This window comes from Eulemur rufifrons, chromosome 16 (assembly GCF_041146395.1).
Source record: "Eulemur rufifrons isolate Redbay chromosome 16, OSU_ERuf_1, whole genome shotgun sequence".
NCBI classification, from domain to species: domain Eukaryota; kingdom Metazoa; phylum Chordata; class Mammalia; order Primates; family Lemuridae; genus Eulemur; species Eulemur rufifrons.
The window spans coordinates 7,671,639-7,696,129 of record NC_090998.1 but is presented as its reverse complement, the minus strand read 5'-3'; the positions used below and the strand labels follow the sequence as shown (position 1 = coordinate 7,696,129).

At 35.1% G+C, this 24,491-nt stretch overlaps 1 protein-coding gene across 1 annotated transcript in view; it reads left to right on the top strand.

Annotated features, from left to right (window-relative positions):
• LOC138396796 (scavenger receptor cysteine-rich type 1 protein M160-like) overlaps positions 1 to 24,491 on the top strand; it is a 164,672-nt gene that overhangs the window by 20,614 nt on the left and 119,567 nt on the right. The window contains exons 4-8 of the mRNA XM_069490461.1: positions 288 to 608; positions 3,341 to 3,658; positions 6,587 to 6,907; positions 11,185 to 11,505; positions 13,760 to 14,080. Coding sequence (XP_069346562.1) covers positions 288 to 608; positions 3,341 to 3,658; positions 6,587 to 6,907; positions 11,185 to 11,505; positions 13,760 to 14,080 — 1,602 coding nt within the window. The remainder of the gene's footprint in view (positions 1 to 287; positions 609 to 3,340; positions 3,659 to 6,586; positions 6,908 to 11,184; positions 11,506 to 13,759; positions 14,081 to 24,491) is intronic.

Below are 24,491 nucleotides of genomic sequence, written 5' to 3'. Positions count from 1 at the left end.
AGTACACTGAAAGAACAAATATTTTGAGAATAATGAGACATAGAATCAAAGCAAAATGATAAAGAATATAATGGTAATTATTGGTTTTTCCTCCTAGGATTTTTTTTTTTTTTTTTTGCCTGTGTATTTGTGTTTAGGATATACACGCTCTTTAGGTCTTCGCAACAGATTTCTTATTATTTTTGGTAATTTATTTATAACAGGGCTATCTCCTAAGCATCCTTTTGATTTTATTTCAGACTCAAAGTTGGGTCCATTTCTGACATGTCTTTTTGTCTTCCTTACAGATAAAAGCAATCTGGATTTGAGGCTGTGGGGTGGAAGCAGCTCCTGCTCAGGAAGAGTGGCGGTGAAATTCCGAGAAAGGTGGGGGAGTATATGTGATGATGGTTGGGACTTGAATGCTGCTGCTGTGGTGTGCAGGCAACTGGGATGCCCTTCTTCTTTCATTTTCTCTGGAGCCATTGCTATCACAGTTACATTTGGCCCCGTCTGGCTGCACGATATTTCCTGCCATGGGAATGAGACAACACTCTGGAATTGCAGACACAGTGGATGGGGACCTCACTACTGCAGTAACTTTAAGGATGTCACATTAACTTGTGCTGGTAAGAGCCCAAGACATCATGGGGAAGAAAAGAACAATTTGGGAGCTTTGGGAACAACACGTATGAAAGGGAAAAGGGAAGCCCAATCATTTTCTGGAGAAGATATCATTAAGGCCAATCGTTATCTCTGGTTATAAGAAACTTCCATTACTCCTGAAATTACTCCATTCTGGATTTATCCTAAATACTCTTCCTAAACTGCTCTCCCTAACAAATCCAAAGCACATTATGAGTTTTAATGTTTCCTGATCCCTCAGCATCATTCCACAGACTGACAAGTCCCTTTTCCTAAAAACGTTTTTAAGGAATTTCTTGACACAAAATCATAATTTTCATTTCTTTCTCTGAGGTCACTCATTCTCATCCTTACTTCCACATTTTACCTATTCTTTCCAATTACCAAAACTCAGATGTCCTCAGGCCTAGGCCCCTGATCTATTCACTCTGCACCCTCTCCCTCGGCAATCTACTTTCATAGCTTCAACTAAAATTCCATGTTATTCACAGAAGTCATATACACATGCAAGTAGCAATGAGGAGTATGATTCTTCTTTCTTTATTTCTTTTTTTATCCCTTTGGATGACTGAATGTTGGGCAAGGTGTATAAATCAATAATAATGCACCATGGCTAAAAGTCCTTCAGTGAGTGAATGGTGCAATTAAACTCTTCTATATTCTTACTGTGGTGATGGTTACACAAATGTATACATGTATTATAATTCATAGAACTGTACACACACAAATGCATGCATAAACCAGTCAATTTTACTGTATGTTAATATTTAAAATAAAGTTCAAAAAATTATAAAAAAGAAAAGATAATCTAATTCATTTGAGAAATATGGGGAACAAAAAAGCAATGAGAAAGAGACAGAGAGAAAATGAGAATTCTTGGAAGACCTAGGCAAAGACTGGGAGAAGATCAGGACACCAAATTCTTTTTTCTGAATAATTAAAAATTGTTATAGCTAACATCAGGTCTCTGTATATAATAAACTCCATTAATAATAGGTCTCTGTTAATAATAAATTCCATTAATTTAGATTAAACTGTTAATAATAAACTCCAATAATTTACACTAAACTGTTAATAATAACCTCCAATAATTTAGACTAGAGATTAAAATCAGTTTTTTTCAAAGAAGGTATTTTAATACCCAAGTAAATGGCTATGGTCAAAAAGGGCCAAGATCTTTATTTGAACAGTTATTCTACATCTATGTTTACCATCAAATAGTTTTTCTATCACAGTGGATGAAGATGGACTTTGCATATATGGTATCTTTATAATTTTTCTGTCTTTACATCTGTGTATGTCAAGGCTCTTTGCTAAGGTGGCATTATAGTTGTGCTGACTCTAAAGAATGTAGTGATATATTATTTAAGGATATGCATTAGAGAGAATGCATGCAGAACAGACACGAAAAAAGAATGCAATATGTAAGGTAATGTCTAAAGATAACTTTCTTTCTCTTAATAGAAGTGGCCAGTGTAGATTTATTCAATTTTAGGATTCGCCTTGCATATAAATAACAAGGAGACAGAAAAGGAGCATTTTTAATAGTAGGTGAAGAAATAATTTTTATACAATTAGATAATACAACAAATATATATTATACGTATATAAATATGTCACTATGACATATATACATATATAATACATTATGTATTTGTATATATGTGTGTGTATATATGCATATGTACTTGTGTATGTGTATAGCTCTTTGTATCTACAGGGGAGTGGTTCCAGGACCCTCCCACAGACACCAAAATCCATAGATGCTCAAGTCCCTTAGTGAGCCCTCTTTATTTGCAGGCTTCACATCTATGGATTCAACCAAATGCAAATTTTTCAATTGGTTGTTGGTTGAATCAATGCATATGGAACCTGCAAATACAAAAGGCCAGTTGTTCTCTGTGTGTGTGTGTGTGTGTGTGTGTGTGTGTATACATACATGTAATATACATATATAAAATGTAGTGGTCAAATTTTCTAGGTGATGTAAAGAAATAAGAAAATCTGCAAATTTGGATTAAATCAACAGAATATTTTAATAAAATAACAAGCTCACAATTTGCTGCTGGTCACACTTGCTTTCGCCTTTAGAAGTTTTATTGTTCATTGGTATCCTCCCAGAGTAAATTCAAATTCAAGATGAATTGTTAGAAGTTATATTGCAAGAAGTTAGAGTTAAATGTTTGTTTAAAGAAATAAAAATCACAATATTGAAGTGAGAGTAAATGATGAAGGTGATGATGATGCTATCTTATCTCAGTGCCACTACTTAAACATAATTTAAGTGCTAACCAGGCCCATCCAATTACTAACGAGGCCCGACCATGAGTCACAATTGTAAGTTCTAATACATGTTCTGGCTAGGCTCAGAGTCAGGAAAGTTTCATGTTTTGACAACAAATTTGCATGCATTCCTGAAGCCTGATTGATATACTCTTAAGTCACAATCAGAAAGGGTGTTTCTGTTTTCTATTGTGCTTAATTCCTCAAATAACAGATATTCTGATGGACCGTCAACATCATACTATGATCCTTTCCTGGGAAAAGATTCTACTACATTAAACGTGTACTTGTGCAAGAACTTTTAAAAGCAGAATTAGATATTCACTGAATCTCATTTTATCATACATCTATGCTTATTTGGGGGGCAAGATCTGGAGTCCGAAGTTGCTGATCAAAACTTTATCAGGGCTTTTTGTTTATATCTCTGTTTCAGATGGTACTGATCTTGAACTACGGCTTGTGGGTGGAAGCAACCGCTGTGTTGGGAGAGTAGAGTTGAAAGTTCAAGGAAAGTGGGGGAACATATGCCACAATAACTGGAACAATGCTGCTTCTGATGTAGTGTGCAAGCAGCTGGGATGTGGAACTGCACTTCATTTCGCTGGCTTGCCTCATTTGGAATCAGGCTCTAGTACTATATGGCGTGATGTTTTCTCCTGCTCTGGTAACGAATCTTTTCTTTGGGACTGCAGACACGGATGGGTAAATCATTTTTGTAGTCATCAGAAGGATGTGTCTGTGATCTGCTCAGGTAAGAGCTACATCCACATGATTACATCAGAGAAAATACCTCTTTTGGAGAAATAGGACCAAGCTCTAAAGTTACAACTAAATGACATTTTTAATCTTTCTTTAAGGAATATGTTTGCATGTCTTCCAGGATATTACATTGTAAACCTCCCTTCTTGGAAATGAGGTTTATACCTTCTGACACCATTTTACATAATTCTGATTTGTACAACAAACTATCCAATCTAGTGAAAATTGCTACTGGTCTACACAAGTGTATGGTTTCTCTTAATATTCAGTATAATTTTAAACTGATTATTTGATATATTCATAGACAGAATTACATTTTATATAATGTTATAATTGAGATCATTTCAGAACTTCCTTTCGCTAAAATAAACTATTTTTAAACAGTACTTACCTAAAAATTTGATAATTACTCTATGCCTTACACTAGTACAATTTTTGGCTGTAGCCATTTGTTTTCCAATTTTAGACTCTCGACTACAAGCAAGTTACCCCTCTGCTGTTTATGTATAGTTTTGTGTGATGAGAGATTAAAATATTGCTTCATATTTATCTCACATTAGTATTATATGTTCAAAGATGTGTTAAAAAAAAAAAACCTGTTAATTCTTTTAATGAAGTTAAACCCACACCTTCTAAGATCCTTATGAAAAAATAATTTCTAGAGGTAGACCCCTATTTTCCTCTGAGAGTCACTTTTGTCTTGATGGAAGAGGCTTCTTTAAAAAATTATTACTGACCCTACTCTGCTAGCCTTCCACAAGATACCTTATCATCTTCTTTTCTGTAGAGTTTGAGATCAGGTCATAGTTTTTAAGGAGAGTTTTACTTAAGTCTAGAGTATGTAAAAGGAAACTATGCACATAAAAAAATACATGTAGACAGTAAGGTTTATTAGTTACAATAGCTCTCCCTTATCCACAGGTTTGATTCTGTCCTCATAGTATATTTGGAAAAGAATATATTCAGAACATCTTTTAATCCTTTTCTTTCTTTCCACACCAGTTTGCTTGCAAGTTTTATGTGAGTACCAACCACTTCCACCCTGAAAATGAGAATTTCTCATGGTATATTTAATCAACCCATCATTTTCTCATATTTTTCTCTACAAAAATGGAAAGAAAAGAGAGGGAGAAAAAATGTTGGGGGAAAGAATATGGAGACCTGAGAAGATGAGAGAGTGAGAAAAGAGGGAAAAGGAGAAGGGAAGAGAGAGAGAATTTTAACCATTTTGATTTACCATACATTTTCTTGCAATAGGCCAGGTATGGTGGCTCATGCCCATAATCTTAGCACTTTGGGAGGCCAAGGCAGGAGGACCACTTGAGGCCAGGAGTTCGAGACCAGCCTAAGCAATATAGTGAGACCCCATCTCTAAAAAAATTTTTTTTTAAATTAGCCATGTGTGGTGGCTTGCACCTGTAGTCTCAGTTACTTGGGAGGCTGAGGCAGAAGGATCGCTTCAGTCCAGGGGTTCGCGGTTGTAGTGAGCTATGGCCACACCATTGCACTCTAACGTGGGCAATAAAGTGAGATCCTATCTCAATAAAATTTTTTTCCTACAATAAAGTGAATTCATAATAGTGTACTTCTGACTTGATATCATGTCCCTGACTATAAGAAAAGGCCATTCAAACTCTGGGATTTCTAGAATTGTATGCCTCTGGCAGACTAAGGAAGGGCCAGGAAGATACAGATGCCAAAAGTTGGAAAACAGTCCAAACAATGAAAACAGATGTGTATGTCCAACCATGGGAAAATGGGTAGTTAGGTACATTGATCTTCTCCTCAGCCCTATAGTCACAGGGATTTTTGGCCCAAAAAAATATAGTTTACGGTTTAGAATCTGTCACTTGATAATTGTGTGACCCTGTATAAATCAATCTCTAAGCTACAGATTTCTCGTATGTGCACAGGATAACAGCATTAAATAAAATATTGTAGGGAAAGTACCTAAAATGTGCCAGGTGATCAGGAAGTTCTCAATAAATATAGGTATGATTATTATTATCATTATGACTGGCATATTATTTATAGGAAAATAAACTTATAAATCTCCCAAGACTAACATATTCAATGTGAATCAAATTTCTCATTAAGTAGCAACATACATTTTTGTAATGGTGTATGAAAAGCTAGATAATGGGAAGAGACAAAACATAGAAATTTTATCTTTTTTCCTCAATTATTTCAGGAAAGAATTCACATTTTTATTTCCTTGGACCTATTTAATCTTGCATGCATGAAAAAGAAGAAATAGCATGATACATATGCCAATGAAGCAAAAAGACCCAGTTCATTTACAATTTACCAGGAACAAATTTCATTACCTACAACAAATATACAAGGGCTCTCTGGAAAGTATATTACATGGCTGGATACTTTCTGAACAGCCCTTGTATTTTATAAACAAAAACTAGCTTTTTCATAGAAAACATAGCATGAAAAAGAACGTGTTTCTATTTAAATCCAAGAAAGACTTTTTCTTAACTCTGCATTCTTTTGTCCTTTTTCCCTCTGAAGTTACTGAAGTGCAAGTATTTCTCAACACCCTCTTTGTTTTATCTTACTGAGTTAAAAATAATTAATGTAATATTTTGAAAGTGTAATTTATGACATATAGGATTCTAAGGCTTTTCGTTGTGACATATATTTTCATAAAATTTAACCAAGATTAAAACAAGGTTTGTAGGTTTAGAATTTCAATTTTCATATTAAGGAGAAGATTATTTTCATAAAGACTGATGCACACTTCAATATTTAAGTCTTCTTGTTGAAATTCCAAAACAAAATGCATTTTAATTCTTTACTTTTCCCAGTATGTGAAAGATGTATCTAATCTTCACATGGGGAATTGGAGGAGAGGGAAGCTGATGACCTTTTCCCAAACCCAGCCCAGACTTTCTTTGTGACTTCGTTCTAGATGGAGCAGATTTGGAGCTGCGACTGGCAGATGGAAACAGCAATTGTTCAGGGAGAGTGGAGGTGAGAATCCATGGCCAGTGGTGGACAATATGTGACCAAGACTGGAATAATAAGCAAGCCACTGTGGTTTGTAAACAGCTAGGATGTCCATTTAGTGTCTCTGGCAGTGGCTATGCTAAACCTAGTAAAGAATCTAAAGAAATGTGGATAAACAGCATATCTTGCACTGGAAATGAGTCAGCTCTCTGGGACTGCATATATGATGGAAAAGCAAAGGGAATATGTCTCCAAAGATCAGATGCTGGAGTAATCTGTTCTGGTAAGGTTTAAAAATCACAGGAGTGTACAAATTTGAGTTTTCAGGAAAAATTTGTTGAGAGATGAAAACATTTAATAGCTTGAAAGGGGAAGATTTTCTTGAACCTTAAAAAAAAAAATCCCAAACATACCCCTAAGCTGCATAAGGACCTTTTGTCCTATAGCTTTCTCCTGAGCCATACAACTTGCTTTTTATTGATGAGAAAACACTGCTTACTATTCATAACTCAGATTTAGAAGAAATGAAATGTAAAAATGTAATTTGGGTCTGTGAGTGAACCATCCACATCTCACTTTAACATAATGAGAAAAGATAGTATCATCCTGCTGCCTTTGATTTTCCTTAGCTCATTGTAAAAAGAGAGTTTTCATGGCCTGGCCATCAATCTCTCCCAAAAGCAGATGGAGCTGGTACCAATGCATCACTCTAATATGTATCTCTAAAACAACCGAGAGGCTCCTCTTCACATAAAACTAATGAGTTTTTTTTTTTTTTTTTTTTTGAAATGTAGTTCAGCTTAGTCAAGTTGACATATCACAAAGCCACCAGAGGGCAAAAATTAATTTTACTTAAATTCACCCATATATTCACCTAAAAGTCTAGGAAATTTTTTGGAACTTAACTAAATATTTCATCTAGAAGAATATATTACAAGGAGAACTAGCAATGTTCTTTAAATTTAGTGTTTCCTTCCTCATTAGGCCTCAAGACATATCAGAACCTAGAGCTTACAGTTTTCTTAGCAGTTTATCTGCTGCTTTTTAATTTTCTCTTCAATAATTTACATTATTTATTTCATTTATTGCATTGATTATAAATTAATGTTTATTATAGAGAATTAAAAGTCTATATAAATCCAAATAGCTAATATAGGTATATTTTTATACTTACATTGACATGATGCATAATTCTGTAAGAATCTAGAATGTCAGTAGCAGAATTGAGAACAAAGAAAAACTGTATGTATAATATTTGTCACATATTTTAATTTTAAGTATAAAAGTTTCCATGGCCTTCTAAACAGGAAACAAAATCCAGGTAGTATACAAAGTAAAAAATAAAGAAATATGTAAATAAAATCAAGTCATCACTCTTCTTTGTAGCACTTTATGAATTAAAAAAGAGAATATCTAAAGAGTTCTAAGTAGACTGGGTGATAGTGTCAGGGGAGGATTGTGAGACTACATGACAATTTCCAACCATGCTATTTATTAATACATGAGGGTATATATGGATAGCCTTATTACCTACTGATCTCTCAGTACTTGCCATAAAAGCCTGAGAGATGATAGATATAGTATAAACAAAGAACTATGTTCTTGCAAGTGAAACATATACACACATGCACACAAACACTTTGTATGTGGATGAATGAATGAATGAATGGATAGATACATAAATACAGAGATAGGTAGACAGATATTGCAACCCATTATTATATATCTTTTCTCACTTCCTGTAACATTTGCATTTTCCCATGTCTTTAATTTCTTTAAAAAAATTTAAAACTTCATATTATTCCATCCTATGAGTACAGAAAATTATTTAACCCAAGCTCTATTATTAGTGTATAGGCTATGTATAATAGTCTATGTATATCACTATGATATATTATACTATCCAGACATACTTGAATATAAAATGTATATAAATTCTAGAAATTGAGAAGTGAAATTTGCTTTATCAGCCTCTATCTATTTATTCTGTTCACCTTTAATATTACCAATTTGGTAGGCAAAGTTAACTACCAATTCTTTTGTACACATTAATTTTACTTTACCTTTATCTTTCTTATAGATTGACATAAGATATCATAAATATTCCTTTTTGTTTTTGAAAATGATTTTTTCAAATTATAAACCTAGTGAAAATACAAGAAAATTAAAAAGATTTTAAAAATCCACTTGCAATGCCACCATTAATTTAATTTTTCAATATTTTTGTTTATATTCCTGGATCATGTATATATAAGCATATGTGTGGGTGTGTACCTTTTTTGCTGAATATACTATAGACATATTCTAGATGGTCATTATTAATCTATCATAATGTTAAAAGCTACTTAGTATAATGCAAAAAGGCACTATTATATAATTTATTTAACTATTCTAAAGTAAAGATTTTCAAGTTTTCACTATTAAAAACATTATTTAATTTGATATACTGAGAAATACATTTTTCACACTTTGATTACTTTGCTAAATACTTAAAAATGAAATTGTCATATAAAAAATACACATCTTTTTAAAGTTTTGGATCTATATTACTAAGTTATTCTCTATGAATTGAGTTATTTTCCTTCTACAAAATTTAATTTCTCTACCATCCCACTACATTCCATTAACACTAAATATTTTCATGTTTTAAAATCACTATTAATCTTATAAAAAATATAGTAATGTTAACTAACATTTATTGAGTATTTACTGTATGCTAGTCAGTGTTCTATTTACTTTACGTATATGGTTTCATAGAATCCTCATGAAATCCCAGGATGTAGGTTACTGCTCTAATCTCTATTTCACACTGAGGAAATAGAAATACTGAGAGAAAGTAACTCATCCAAAGTCATTCAGCTAAAAGATCAGAAGTGAAGCCGGAATTCAAATATAGGCTGTCTAGCTCCAGAGCCGATACTCAAAAATCTCACTTCTTTGACAACAAATAAGGATTTTTTCCACCAAATCTGTATTAGCAACTTATATTTGTTTGGTGGGTTACCATGGTCTGTGACCATTTTTCTATTGTGTGATATATCTTTGTCTTCATAATATATAAGAACTCTTTATATTTTAGCTGCCCTTTGCAAATTACATAACCCTCCTCTTCTATTTCTAGAACATTAATATTTTAATTATTGTAGCTTTCTGCAAGCTAATATGTATTGATGCATATATCTTCTAATTATTCTTATTTTTTCATAAAATTTCTTTGCTATTCTTTCATTTTTATTCTTCTAAATGTAAATTAAAATTGAAATTGTTTTTAAGGTAATATTAAACGTATGAATTGGCTGAGTGCACACATGTAGTCCCAGCTACTTGGGAGGATGAGACAGGAAGATCACTTGAGCCTAGGAGTTCAAGGCTGTAGTGCACTGTAACCACACCTGTGAGTAGCCACTGCACTCTAGCCTGGGCAACATGGCAAAATCCAGTCTGTTTTAAAAATATATGAATTGGTTTGACTTGGGGAGAAATTATCATTACAATATTTAGTTATCCTATATTAGAAGATGATATACTATATTTATGTATTTGTCTCAGGAACTTAAATTTTTTATTTGCTTTGTTTCTATGAATTTTTATTTAGTATATAGGAAAATTATATATATTATATGGACATATATACATGTATTCATACACATGTACATTTAACCTAGATTAAGAACATTGTTTTCCATTATATTTTTCTTGGAAGTAATTGGTGACATACTCAAAACTTTATGTGCAAGGATATCTGTGGCAGCATAATTTAAGAAAATGAAAAATTATCAACTTAAATAACCAAGAATTGTGTCTTGATTAAATAACTTACAGAACCTCTGTATGATGGTGTACTATGAAACCATTAAATATTATGTTTTAAATATATGTATACACTAGGTTGAATAGAATGGGAGATTATTTTGTATACTAGAAGCAATTGTCTTACTGGATACCCAGAGAAGGAACTGGAAAGCTTTTAGAATTTTTAAAGGGGTCCAGTATAAAATATTACACCTTTCCTATATCATAGTAATAGCTGGATAGAAAAATATTTCTCAAGTGCTTTGAACATTGGAGAAATCAAGATCAAAAAGAGGAATTTATTTTATAAAAGGACATTTTCATGTACTTATGCCTCCTTTTATCTTATAAAACATGGGTGGACAAACTAAAATAAAGACAATGAGATGTGAGCTTTCGTGCCAATGCTGGACTACACTGCAGAAACCTGCCAAAGTAATCTCCTGAATATAATTATGCCTCCATGAACCTCTCCTCATGATCCCATGTTGCCCGTCTTGTCCAAATCAGTCATTCTGAGAGGCTTTATAATGTTCCCCAGGCTTCACTTCAGGAAATTTGCTTCTGTTTTTCATGCTTTAGGTATATCTCTCCAAAATTGAATAAGAAATTATCAAAAGAAAGAAAACCAAACTTTTCATCAAAAATTCATCCATTAGGCAAAGCCTCAGAGTGGTAAATTTAGATGGTGAAGAAAATATCATCTTTGGTCTTCTGAAAGGACCCTCTCAATTTGATCTCAAATGTATGGTTTTGTCTTTCTTACAGATGAGTTGGATCTGGACCTCAGGCTCACGGGGGGAGAAAGTCCCTGTTATGGGACATTGGAGGTGAAATACCAAGGAGAGTGGGGGACTGTGTGTCATGACCTATGGAGCACAAGGAATGCAGCTATTGTGTGTAAAAAATTGGGATGTGGAAATCCTGTCCGCATATTTGGCATGACCCTGCGTAGGAGCGCATCAGGGCCTATTTGGCTGGATGATGTTTCTTGCATTGGAAATGAGTCAGACATCTGGGACTGCAAACACCGTGGATGGGGAAAGCATAACTGTTTACATGAGGAGGATGTGATTGTGAGCTGCTCAGGTAAGACTTGTTCTTGTTTATTCTTTCCTGAAAAGAGCAATAATATTCCTAACAGGATCTATAAACTGGCTCAAGTCTGGAAATTTATAGAGGAGTCACGACTCTCCATTTTTAGGTTAAATTTCTATTCACTTCACCTACAACTCTTCCACATATATAGATCAAGTAAAAATTGAGTAGATGGCCCACCTGTTTCACTTCTAGGGATGCCACAATCAATTAGCAAACACCATAGGTCTGTGTTGTCAGGCTGTTCTGATTTCTGCTTTGACTACTGTCCATTGGTTACCATGCTCACTTTTTATTCAGTGATTAAGTGCCACCATTTGTCCTCTGCCACACTGGGATCCAATTATTCCCATTGCATCCAAGGATCCTGGATTAGTGGCAGCAGTTCCCACTGTAATTCCTGTCCTATAGAGAAGAGCTAGCACAGAGCTTTTTAAGGATACTGGGGCTCCCTTAATAAATTTATTTCTCACAGTTGTGGTGAAAGGTGTGTCCTCTGGACTCTCCTGGGTGGGTGAGCAGGTCTTATGGGGTAAATCCGCTATAACATTCCAATTTCCCTGACCCCATTGGATCCCTTGCCCTACTATATACAAAGGCAGTTCTGGCATTTCACATTTAGTGTAGGCCACCTTTTGGTCCATGTTTCAGCCAACCAATAAAACAAACTGTTAGAGCCCTTTCTCATCCTCAGCTGCATCATTAAATCCAGAATCTGTTTAGTGTGCCCATATTAGTAAATTCGGCCTGATCCAACTTTATGTTCTTTTCACCGTTATGGCACACCCTTGATATTCATTCCCACACATATTCCCTAGACTTCTGTCTGTATAAATTAGAAAAATTATGTTCTTTTGTGTGCATCTCCATATGAGACACTTTGTACCTCACCTTTGAGGCCTGGTGGGATTTGAATCTAGTTGTAAAGAGGAGTGGGAGCTAAGGAGAATCAGAAATATCTTTCAAGACTATTACCTCAGGAGAGGTTGTTATGGTTTCTTCAGGGAAAGTAGGGTTAATATCCTCAGACTGGGGTGGATGGCTGCCTCTACTATCAAAGAAGAAACACTAGAGTTTAGGGTTTCAGTGGTCCCAGCCCCATCAAATCTTCCCATATGTCCTCATCCCAATTTTCATTATTCTATTCCTTCCTAATCAATGCCTCACTTTGACAGTAGACATCCTGGGAAGTTGGAAATTCAATTTGCATTGTCATTCAGTCCCTTGCCAGATTGAGGCTAGGTTTAATTTTCAGCAATCTTGGTTCTGTGGCTACAGAAGATACCAGTTTCTTTCAGGAAAGACATAGAAACTTTCAGGTCATATGGCACTTGAGCTGGGAATTTGAATCTCTGAGCTCATCTTTTTCTTTCCTCACTTTATCCAGTGCAATTGGGATCAATCATCTCACCTTATTATGCTTGTCAGTTTGGCAAAAATGTCCTAAGGTTTCAAATATATGCTCACCCCAAACCTTGCCTCTTATAAGGACTTGGTTAGGAGTATCCAATGGTGATATTGTGCATATTTCTATTGCCATATCCTGCCATAGACTATCAGTGTTCTCATTACTACTTGCTGTAGAGTCATTAGTGCCCTTAAATTTTATCAGATTAACAAACCAATTCTAGAAACCCCACAATCAATTCAGAAAATTCATCCTTAAGGTATTGTTCCTCTGGAACCACTATTGATACCAAAATCTGTATTAGTCGTGGTTCTCTTGGGAAACAAAACCAATAGAATGTTTGTGTGTGTGTGTGTGTGTCTATATGTATCTATCTGCACCTATATCTATATCTATATGTATCTATCCCTATATCTATATCAATATATACACACACACATATAGTATATATTTATATGCATGTGTGAATGTGTGTGTGTGTGTGTGTGTGTGTGTATGTGAGGTCGCACAAGTCCCAAATCTGCAAGGTAGGTTAGCAGACTTTGGAGAAGTGTTGATGTTGTAGTCTTGAATCTGAAGATAGTCTGTAATCTCAGTCTTTTGTCTTAAGGTCTTGAACTGATTAGATGAGGCCCACCTACATTAAGGAGGATAATCTGCTACAAAGTATACTGATTTAAATGTTAATCACACCTAAAAAAATTTAAAAAAAGTAGCTTCCCAGCAACATCTAGACTGATGTTTGACCAAATAACTGGGTACTATAGCCTAGCCAAGCTGACACATAAAATTAACCATCACACCCATTAACTACTTGCCTCATTGTTCTTGATGTAGGCAATGAAACGTGGAGCCTGAGACTGGTGGATGGCCCCAACCGTTGCTCAGGAAGACTGGAGGTGAAGTTTCAAGAACAATGGGGCACAGTATGTGGTGACGGTTGGAACAGTAATAATGCAGCTGTGGTGTGTGGCCAACTGGATTGTCCATCTTCTATCATTGCCATGGGTCTGGGAAGTGTTTCTATGGGATCTGGAAAAATTTGGCTTGATGATGTTTCCTGCTATGGGGACGAGTCAGCTCTCTGGTCATGCAGGCATAGAGAATGGGGAATGCATGACTGCAGTCACAGGGAAGATGTTGGAATGACCTGTTCTGGTAAGATATCCAAACCAGGATTTCCTGTAAGAGAAAGTGTCTGGGCTCTCTAACATACTCATTTTTTTTTTCTTAATTGGTACATTTATGGCAGAGTAATCATTTCTCATTTTTTCAGAACTAACCATACCTCATATCCTCAATTTAGATCTTGAATTTCTCTTTCTATAGGACCAAATCTATTTTCTCAGGAAACGAAATCTTATTTTCTAATATTCACCCAAATTTTCCCAAAATTAGGTTCACCAAACACTAGTATTACAAGGGATTCTACAAAAAGAGATTATCCATAGTCAAATAAGTTTAGGAAAAATTAATCAGAATACAGTTATTTAAATACTTAAACATCTGTGTTGAAACACTCACATACTCAACATTTCTTCCCCAAGATGGCTCAAGTACTGATTCTTACTTGAAAGACTTATTTATGTTAAGATTTGTCCCAGTAGCATTAGAACAAATGAACCTCATCCAAAGGTAGGGGCTTATGGTTTACACAATTTAAAAAATGTTAGAAATTACCTTGCAGATTCCTTCTCCAAGATCAAAATTTTATTAGACAACTTTCAAATTGTACAAAGAAAAATTCCATGTATACCTACTCTTGTGGTACAATTTTAGAAGAGTTGAAATCCTTGACTCATATATTATTTCATTAATGTTAGGGTTTCCATATTTTAAGTGAATATCAATATATTTATTCCTTAGTCTATTTTTTTCTAAGATGAATGGGTAAGATGCTAAATTATGTTTTAAATAATCATTAAATTCCAGTATAAATTTGAAATTTGCTTTTAAACTTCCACAATTTTATTCTGCCTTTTAATTTAGGTAGACTTACATTTATGATTTACAAATAATCATAATCTTTCTTCAGAGATGATCTTCTTCCAATTTGAATTTTTCCTGTTGTTTTCTGGAAGCTTGTTCTGCCACTGAACTATTCTCTTTTTATTATACTTTTACTGATATATAATATCTGTACATATTTATAGGGTACAGTGATATTTTGATCCATGCATAGAATGTGTGATGAACAAGTCAGGGTATTTAGGATATCCATCACCTTGAACATTTATTTCTTTATGTTGGAAGCATTTAAAATATTCTCTTTTAGCCATTTTGAAATATACAATATATTGTTGTTAACTATAGTCATCCTACTGTGCTATTGAACACTAGAACTTATTCTTTCTATTTAACTGTATGTTTGTACCTACTAAATTATCTCTCTTTATTTCTCCCGCCATCCCTCCCCCCACCCCCCCACCACCCCACACACACACACAAACCCTTCTTAGCCTCTGGTAACTATCCTTCTAATCTCTACCTCTATGAGATAACTTTTATAACTCCCACATATGAGTGAGAACATGCAATTTTTGTCTTTCTGTGCCTGATTTATTTTGCTTAACATAATAACCTCCAGTTCCATACATGTTTCTGCAAATAACAAGATTTCATTCTTTCTTAGGGCTGAATATTATTCCATTTTTTAATCCATTCATCCATTAATACATACTGAGATTGATTTCATATCTTAGCTATTGTGTGAATAGTGCTACAATAAACATGGGGTAAAGGTATCCCTTTGATATACTGATTTCCTTTCCTTTGGATATATATCCAGTGGTGGGATTATTGGATCATGTGGTAGTTCTATTTTTAGTTTTTTGAGAAATCTCCATACTTTTTTCCATAATGGCTGTACTAATATACATTCCCATCAAAAGCGTATAAGTTTCCTTTTCTCTACAGCCTTGCCAGCATTTGTTTTGGTGGATGTTTTGTTTTGTTTTGTTTTGTTTTTGTCATTTTGGTAATAGCCATTCTAGCTGGGGTAAGATGGTATCTCATTGTGGCTTTGGTGTGCATTGCCCTGATGATTACTGATGTTGAGTGTTTTTTACATACCTATTGGACATTTGTATGTGTTCTTTTGAGACATATATTCAATCCTTTTTAATGCGATTTTTTTTCCTGTTGGGTTGAGTTCCTTGTATATTCTGAATACAGTCCTTTGTCAAATGAATAGTTTGCAAATATTTTCTCCCATTCAAAGGTTGTTTCCTCACTCTGTTAATTGTTTCCTTTGCTATGCAGAAGCTTTTAGTTTAATGCAGTCCATTTGTCTATTTTGGTTTTGTTGCCTATGCTTTTGAGGTCTTAGCTATAAATTCTTTACCCAGATCCATGTCCTGGAGCATTTCTCTAATGCATTCTTCTATTAGTGTTTGAGTTTCAGGCGTTACATTTAAGTTTTTAATCCATTTTGAGTTGCCTTTTGTTGATGGTAAGAAATAGGAGTCTAGTTTCATTCTTCTTGATGTGTATATCCAGTTTTCTCAGCACCATTTGTTGAAGAGGTGTCCTTCCCCCAATGTATGTTCTTGGCACCTTTGTCAAAAATGAGTTGGCAGTAAATATGTGGATTTATTTCTAGGTTCTCTATTATGTTCCATCGGTGTATGTGTCTGTTTTAGTATCAACACCAGGCTTTTTGGGTTACTGTACACTTTTAGTATATTTTGAAGTCAGGTACTGTGATGCCTCCAGCTTTCTTCTTTTTGCTCAGGGTTGCTTTGGCTATTCAGGCTCTTTTTTGGTTCCATATGAACTTTAGGATTGATTTTTTTTCTATTTCTGCAAGGAATATTAGTATTTTGATAGGAATTGCAAAGAATCTGTGAAATGTTCAGGGTAGCATTTTAGACCATTTCAGTGCTATAAAGGAATACCTGAGACTGGATAATTTACAAAGAAAAGATGTTTATTTGGTTCATGGTTCTGCAGGCTATGCAAGAAGCATGGCACCAGTATCTGCTTCTGGAGAGGACCTCAGGAAGCTTCTTATCATGGCAGAAGGGAAAGGGACCTGGTATCACATGGTGAGAGAGGAGGAAAGAGAGAGAAGAGGTGCTAGGCTCTTTTTAATAGCCAGATCTCAAGGGAAGTGAAAGAGTAAGAACTCACTCATTACTACAAGAATGGCCCCAAGCCATTTGTGAGGGACCCACTCCCATGACCCAAATACCTGCCACTAGACCCCACCTCCAACACTGGGGATCAAATTTCAACATGGAATTTAGAAGGGAAAATATTCAAACTACATCAGATAGTATGGTAGATTTAACAATATTAATTCTTCCCTTCGATGAGCATATGTTTTGTCATTTGTTTGTGTACTCTTCAGTTTTGTTCATCAGTGTTTTGTAGTTTTCCTTATAGAGGTTTTTCACCACCTTAGTTAAATTTATTCTTAGGTATTTTTTGTAGCTATTTTAAATGCAATTGCCTTTTTTGTTTCTTTTTCAGCTATTTTGTTATTGGTGTATAGAAATGCTACTGATTTTTGCATGTTGATTGTGTATCTTGTAACTTTCCTGAATTTATCAGTTCTAAGAGATTTTTGATGAAATCTTAAGTTTTTTCTACTAATAAATATACAATTGTGTCACCCTCAAAGAGGGACAATTTGACTCTTTTTTCCAATTAGGATGCCTTTTCTTTCTTTCTCTTTCCTGGTTGCTCTGGCTAGGACTTCCAGTATCATGTTGAATAGGAGTGGTAAAAATGGGCATCCTTGTCTTGTTCCAGTTCTTATAGGAAAGGCTTTCAGCTTTTTCCCATTCAAGATGATGTTAGCTATGCGTTTGTCATATATGGCCTTTATCATGTTGAGGTATGTTCCTTCTATGCCTAGTTTTTTGAGAGTTTTCTTTATAAAGGGATGTTGAATTTTATCAAGTGATTTTTCTGTATCTACTGAAAGGATCATATAATTTTTGTCTTTCATTCTGTTGATGTGATGTGTCATGTTTATTGATTTGCGTATGTTCTTGTTTTTGTGCTTTGGTTTGTTCTTGCTTTTCTGATTTCTTGAGGTGCATCATTATATTGTTTATTTAGAATCTTTCCACTTTTTTGATGTGGCATTTAGGTCTATAAACTTTCCTTTTATCACTGCTTTTGCTGTATCCCCTAAGTTTTGGTATATTATGTTTCTATTTTCATTTGTTTGAAGAGGTTTTTTTTTATTTCCTTCTTAATTTCTTCATTGAACCAATGATCACTCATTCAGGAACATGTTTAATTTTCATGTAATTTTACAGTTTCCAGACTTTTTGAGTTGTTATTGATTTCTAGTTTTATGCCATTGTGGTCTGAGAAAATATTTGATATGATTTTGATTTTTTAAAATTTGTTGAGACTTGTTTTGTGGCCTAACATATGGTCTATTCTGGAGAATGTTACACGTGCTGATGACAAGAATGCACATTCTGAAGTTGTCAGGTAAAATGTTCTATAAATGTCTGTTAGATCCATTTGGCCAAGTCCAGTTTAAATCCAATGTTTCTTGATTAATTTTCTGTCTAGATGATCTGTCCAATGCTGAGGAGGGTGGATTGAAGTCCCCAACTATTATTGTATTGGAGTCTATCTCTCCCTTTAGATCTAATATTTGTTTTCTATATCTGGGTGCTCCATTTTTGGAAGTATGTATATTTAGAATTGTTACATCTTCTTCATGATTCCTTTATCATTACACAATGACCTTCTTTGTCTCTTTTTGTTTCTTTATCTCTTTGTTTCTCTTACTGTTTATGATGTAAAGTCTATTTTATCTGATACAAGTAAAGCTACTCTTGCTCCTTTTTGGTTACCATTTTCATGGAATATCTTTTTCCATCCCTTCACTTTCAGTCTTTATGTGTCTTTACAGGTGATGTGAGTTTCTTGTTGGCAGAATACAATATAGTCATTTTTTTTTTTCCATTCAGCCAGTCTATATCTTTTAAGCAGAAATTTAATTTGTTTACTTCAAAGTTGTTATTAATAGGTGAGGACTTATTCCTGTCAGTTTGTTAATTTATTTTGGTTGTTTTGTATATTCTTTGTTCATTCCTTCTCTCTTATTCTGTATCATTGCAGTTTGGTGGTTTTCTGTAGTGCTAACATTTAAGTCCTTTCTCTTTCTCATTTGTTTGTCTGCTCTACCAGTGAGTTGTATACAAAAGTATACAATTCTTCCTGATGTAGGATTCCCTTAAGCATTTCTTGTAGGGCCAGTCTAGTGGTGATAAATTTACTTGTTTTTTGCTTCTTAGGAAAAGACTTTATTTTTCCTTTATTTTTGAAGGGTAGCTTTGTTAGTTATTGTATTTTTGTCTGGCATTTTTTTTCTTTCAACACTTTGAATATATCATTTCATTCTCTCCTGGGCTATAAAGTTTCTGCTGAGAAATTTCTTGTTATTCTGATATGGGTTTCCTTGTATGCAATTTGACATTTCTTTCTTGCTGTTGTTAGAATTCTCTGTCTTTGACTTTTGACAGCTTTACTATAATGTGATTTGGAGAAGACCTTTTGGGGGTTGTATCTATTTGAGGATCTTTGAACTTCCTGTGTCTGAATGTCTAAATCTCTTGTAAGACCCAGAAATTTTTCAACTATTATTTTGTTAAGTAAGTTTTTTATGCCTTTGCCCATCTCCTCTCCTTCTAGAATACCCCAAATCCAAATATTTGGCCACTTTATGGTGCCCCATGTGTCACATAGTTTTTCTTAATTATTTTTTATTCTTTTTTTCTTTTCTTTTCTTTTCTTTTCTTTTCTTTTCTTTTCTTTTCTTTTCTTTTCTCTTCTCTTCTCTTCTCTTCTCTGACTGGGTTATTTCAAAAGACCTGTCTTCAAGTTTTGAAATTCTTTCCTCAGAATTTATCTAGTCTGTTGCTGGAGCTCTCAATTGTATTTTTTATTTCATTCATTGAATTCTTCAGTTTCAGGATTTCTGTCTGGTTCTTTTTTTTGTGATTCCTATCTCTTGGTTGAATTTCTCATTCAGATCTTGATTTGTTTTTCTTATTTCTTTGTACTGTTTGCCTGTGTTCTCTTGTATCTCACTGAGCTTCTTTAATACCATTATTTAAAATTGTTTTTTAGGCTTTTCTTAGATTTCTTTTTAGCAGGCATCTGTTGCTAGAGAATTCTTGTGTTCCTTTAGGGGTGTCATGTTTCCTTGCTTTTTTATGTTTCTTGTGTCTCTGTCTTTACATTGGCATCTGTACATCTGGTGTAACAGTCACTTTTTCCAATTTTTTGGAATTGGCTTTTGTTGAGGAAAATTTTTCCTGTCAATATATCTATAATGTTGGTTGCATAGGGCAGTTTAGCTTTGATTCTGGGTACATGCAATAGTATAGTCTCCATATAATTTTTTGACAGTAATCAGTATCAGTGGTGTGTATGATTTCCTCTGTGGTTTAGACTTCAGCTGTTAGTGGAGGCTGTGGTAAGGCTTTGCTGGGAATGGGAACATCAGGCAAGCTAGTCCTTGGGCCTCAGTGGTGGTGGTGTCAGACCAAGCATGCTTGTCCATGGGCCCCTGAGCAGTATATGCAGTCACTGGTGTTAGCCAGTCCAGGCAGTTCAATTCCTGGGCTTCTAGGTGGCTTGCTTGGGTATCTGCAGTGGAAGCATTGGGTTGGGCAGGTGAGCAACTTCTCTGGCACCTGATAGGCAAGCATGGTATCAGCAATGGCAGTAATGGTGGCAGGCCAACTTTTAGACTCCCAGGCAGCACATACTAGTGCTAGAAGTAGCAGAGATGGGCTGGGTAGGCCAGTCCCCAAGCCTCCAATTGGCACATATGGGTATGTGCCAGCAGTGATGGTGACCTCTCCTCAAGGTTGCTGATGGTGCACACAAGCACAGGCTGTAGTGGGTGAAGCAGGCCCCTAGTCAGCAGGCTGAGGCAGCATCATGTGGAGTAAGCCTGCCCTCATGCCCCAGGATAGTATCCAGTCCCACTGAAGTCTCACTGAAGTGCACAGTGGCCCTGCTGCTAGGAGGGGGTGGGGTTGCTGTCAGTAGCATTGGCCCCAGGCAGGTGACTCTCAGGCTCTAGAGACCATAGGCTTTGGCTCCCTTAGTCCTGGGGGCAGCCTTCCTAGTACACCACACATTCCCCAGAGTATAGGACACTGCATAGGCTAAAGTTCTGGGAGCCTGGCTGCACTTTGGATCTAGCCAGAATAGCACTATTGCAGCTCTTTTGGTGGATATGTGGAGATGTCAGTGGGGCTCCAGGGATGTGGAGATGCAGAGACTACTGGGTTACAGATCAGAATGCAGTCTGGTAGGGTTGGGCTCTCAAAATGGCGCCATGCTGCAGATGCTTGTGTCTTGAGGGAGTGTGAGACTCAGCATGAGCTCCCTCTCTGGAACAGTGCTGTTATGTGGACTTAGGCAGCTGCCTATGTTAGTCTCAGGGCCCCTGAGACTAGGATACCATGACTAGGATTACAGAAGTCACAGTGGGAATGTGGATCACTGGGGATCTCTTGCTTACCTTTTTCTATACTGGGGAGCCTCACTGGGCTGCCAGCCAATCCTGGTGAGGCTGGTTGCCTTGTTTGTACCTTGTTCCATGCCTTGGATATTCCGTGTCACTTCTTTGTGGAATTCAAGTGTTCTCTTTTAGACTGTCTATTCGATGTGTAATTACCTACTTGCTGTTTTTGTCCTTCTCGGTGGGGGTGATGAGTGCTGAGTACCTCTACTCAGCTATCTTGGAGCCTCTTGAAGCTTCCCTCCTAAACTATTGTCTTTTAAGGGGAAGTTCTTCTCTCCATGCTCACAAATATCAATGTGTCTTTCAATAAGATAGTTGAGGGTTCCTGAATGTGTGGACTCAAAGTCTAGTCCATAGAAACTACCTACACGTTGTATTTCTGTGCTTATATCTGTTACTGTAAACTACATACTTCCTTACTGGGAGATATTATTGTTTTATATATGTACACACACAGACACATACATATACACACACATATGTACACATACGCACATATACATATTTTTTAATTCAGGGGCACATAAAAGTCAATGTGATGTCACCTTATGTTGACTCATCTGCTACAACTCTCTTTTTTCTATCTGAGACTCCCTCAAAGTGGATGTATGTTTCTACAAAGCAATAAAATATGTTTTCCATGATATTTAGAGTACTTCATTTAGAGAAAAAATATCCATCTGTTTCCAGACATCCTTTCAGTGAACCTCAATTTTTATAGAGATTCCTGAAAGATATATATTTACATTCCACCCCCAAAATGTATAGCTTTCTAAATGTTAGTACATGAAATGAGTCCCATTTTGTAAATTTTCTTTTTATTTTTATGGCAAAGTTGATAAAACTGCTCTACTACCCTCAAATGATTATAGTTTCAAAACTCCTTCCAATTACACAAAGATCTTAACTTATGCCTCATAGATCTTCTTACTGAGCCCCCAAGACACAGAGTAACAGGTAGGCCTAAAATGGAAATGCATTACAACTTTATTTCTCTCCTTAATATGGGTTTTATTTAGGGAATTAACACATATCCAAACAAGATTATATCAAGATAATCAATGTATTAAAATTTTTTTCAGCAATTTTACAAGCATCAAGAAGTGGAGCTGAAGTAGTAGGAAAGGATAAACATTCTAGGCCTTCTAGGCCATGTTAATTATATTGTTTTTCTTCTCAAGGCCAATAGGAGGTAACTTAGCAGACTTTATATGGTCTAACAAAGTCAGAGTTGATTTTTTGACATGTTGGCTCCTTCAATGTTAGGAATTAATAAATCTGTTAATATAACTTAGAACATAAAATAGAAAAGTATAGAGGATGTTATAAATAACATGTAATAATATGAATTTCTACTTTTTAATTGAAAGTGATAGAAAACAAGAGGACATCATCCATGATTTTTTATTTTTGATTCCAAAATATTAAGATGGTACAAATGTTTTAGGTTACATGGATCGTTTTTGTAATGCTCAAACCTTGGCTATAGGTGTGCCCATCACCGAAATGGGTGTTCATAGTAACCAATAGGTTTGGTTTATTCCCCTCCGCTCCTCCCTCCATCCTCCTGATTGCTTCCACTGGGTTTTACTTCCCTCTTTGCACTTATGTGCTCATTGGTTAGTTCCAATTTAATAGGGAGTACATGCAGTGTTTGTTTTTCCATTCCTGTAATATTTCACTTAGGAGAATGTTCTCCAGTTGCATCCAAATTGTTTAATCTCCATACTCTTTTCCATAGAGGCTGTAACTTGCAATCCCACCAAAAAAAGTGTATAATCATCCCTTTTTCTTTGTATCCACACCAGCATCTATCATTTTTAAACTTTTTAATTAAAAGCCATTCTAACTGTGGCAAGGTTATATTTCATTGTGGTTTTAATTTTAATTTCCTGATGATTAGTGATGGTTAGCATTTTTTCTTATGTTTCTTGGCTATTTGTCTTTCTTCTTTTGAAAAGCATCTGTTCATGTCTTTTGCCTATGTTTTAATAAGATTGTTTCTTTCTTTCTTGCTGATTTGCTTGATTTCTTTTTAAATTGTGGTTATAAGACCTTTATAGTTTGTCAATATTTTCTCCCATTCTATAGGTTGTTTATTTGTTCTGTTGATTGTTTCCTTAGCTGTGCAGAAGCTTTTTAGTTTAATCAAATCCCATTTATTAATTTTTTATTTTTGTTGGCATGATTGCCAGTGGAATCTTTTTCATAAATTCTTTGTCTGGGCTGATATCTAGAAGCAGTTTTTCCTATATTTTCTTCTAAAATTCTTATGGTCTCATGCCTTAGATCTAAGTAATTTATCCACCTTGAATTAATTTTTATGAGTGGTGAGAGATACAGGTCCTGTTTCAATCTTCTGCATGCTGCTATCCAATTTTCCCAGCACCATTTTTTGAATAAGGCTTCTTTTCCCCAGTGTAACTTTTTGTCTGCTTTGTCAAAGATCAGTTGATTGTAAGTAGATGGTTTTATATCTGAGTCCTGTGTTCTATTACATTGGTCTATGTCTCTCTTTTTGTACCAATACAATGCTCTTTTGATTACCATAGTCTGAATAATAATTTGAAGTCTGCTAAGGTGATGCCTCCAGATTTGTTATTTTTGCTTAAGATACCTTTGGCTATTTGGGCTATTTTCTGGTTCCAAACAAAGCATAGAATTATTTTTTCTAGATCTGTGAAGTCAGAGTTTGGTAACTTGATAGGGATTGTGTTAAATTTGTAAAACACTTTGGGTAGGATGGACATTTAACAATGTTGATTCTACCTATCCATGAGCATGGTACCTTTTTCTATTTGTTGCATCCTCTGCAATTTCTTTCCTCAGAGTTTTGTAGTTCTCCTTATAGAGATCTTTCACAACCTTGGTTAAGTATATTTCTAGATATTTTATTTTCTTTGTACCTATTGTGAGTGGTATTGAATCTTTGATTTGACTCTTGGCTTGCCTGTTATTAGTATATAGAAATGCTACTGATTTACATACATTGATTTTGTATCTGGAGACTCTGATGATTTTATTTATCAATTCCTAAAGACTCTTGGTGGAATCTTT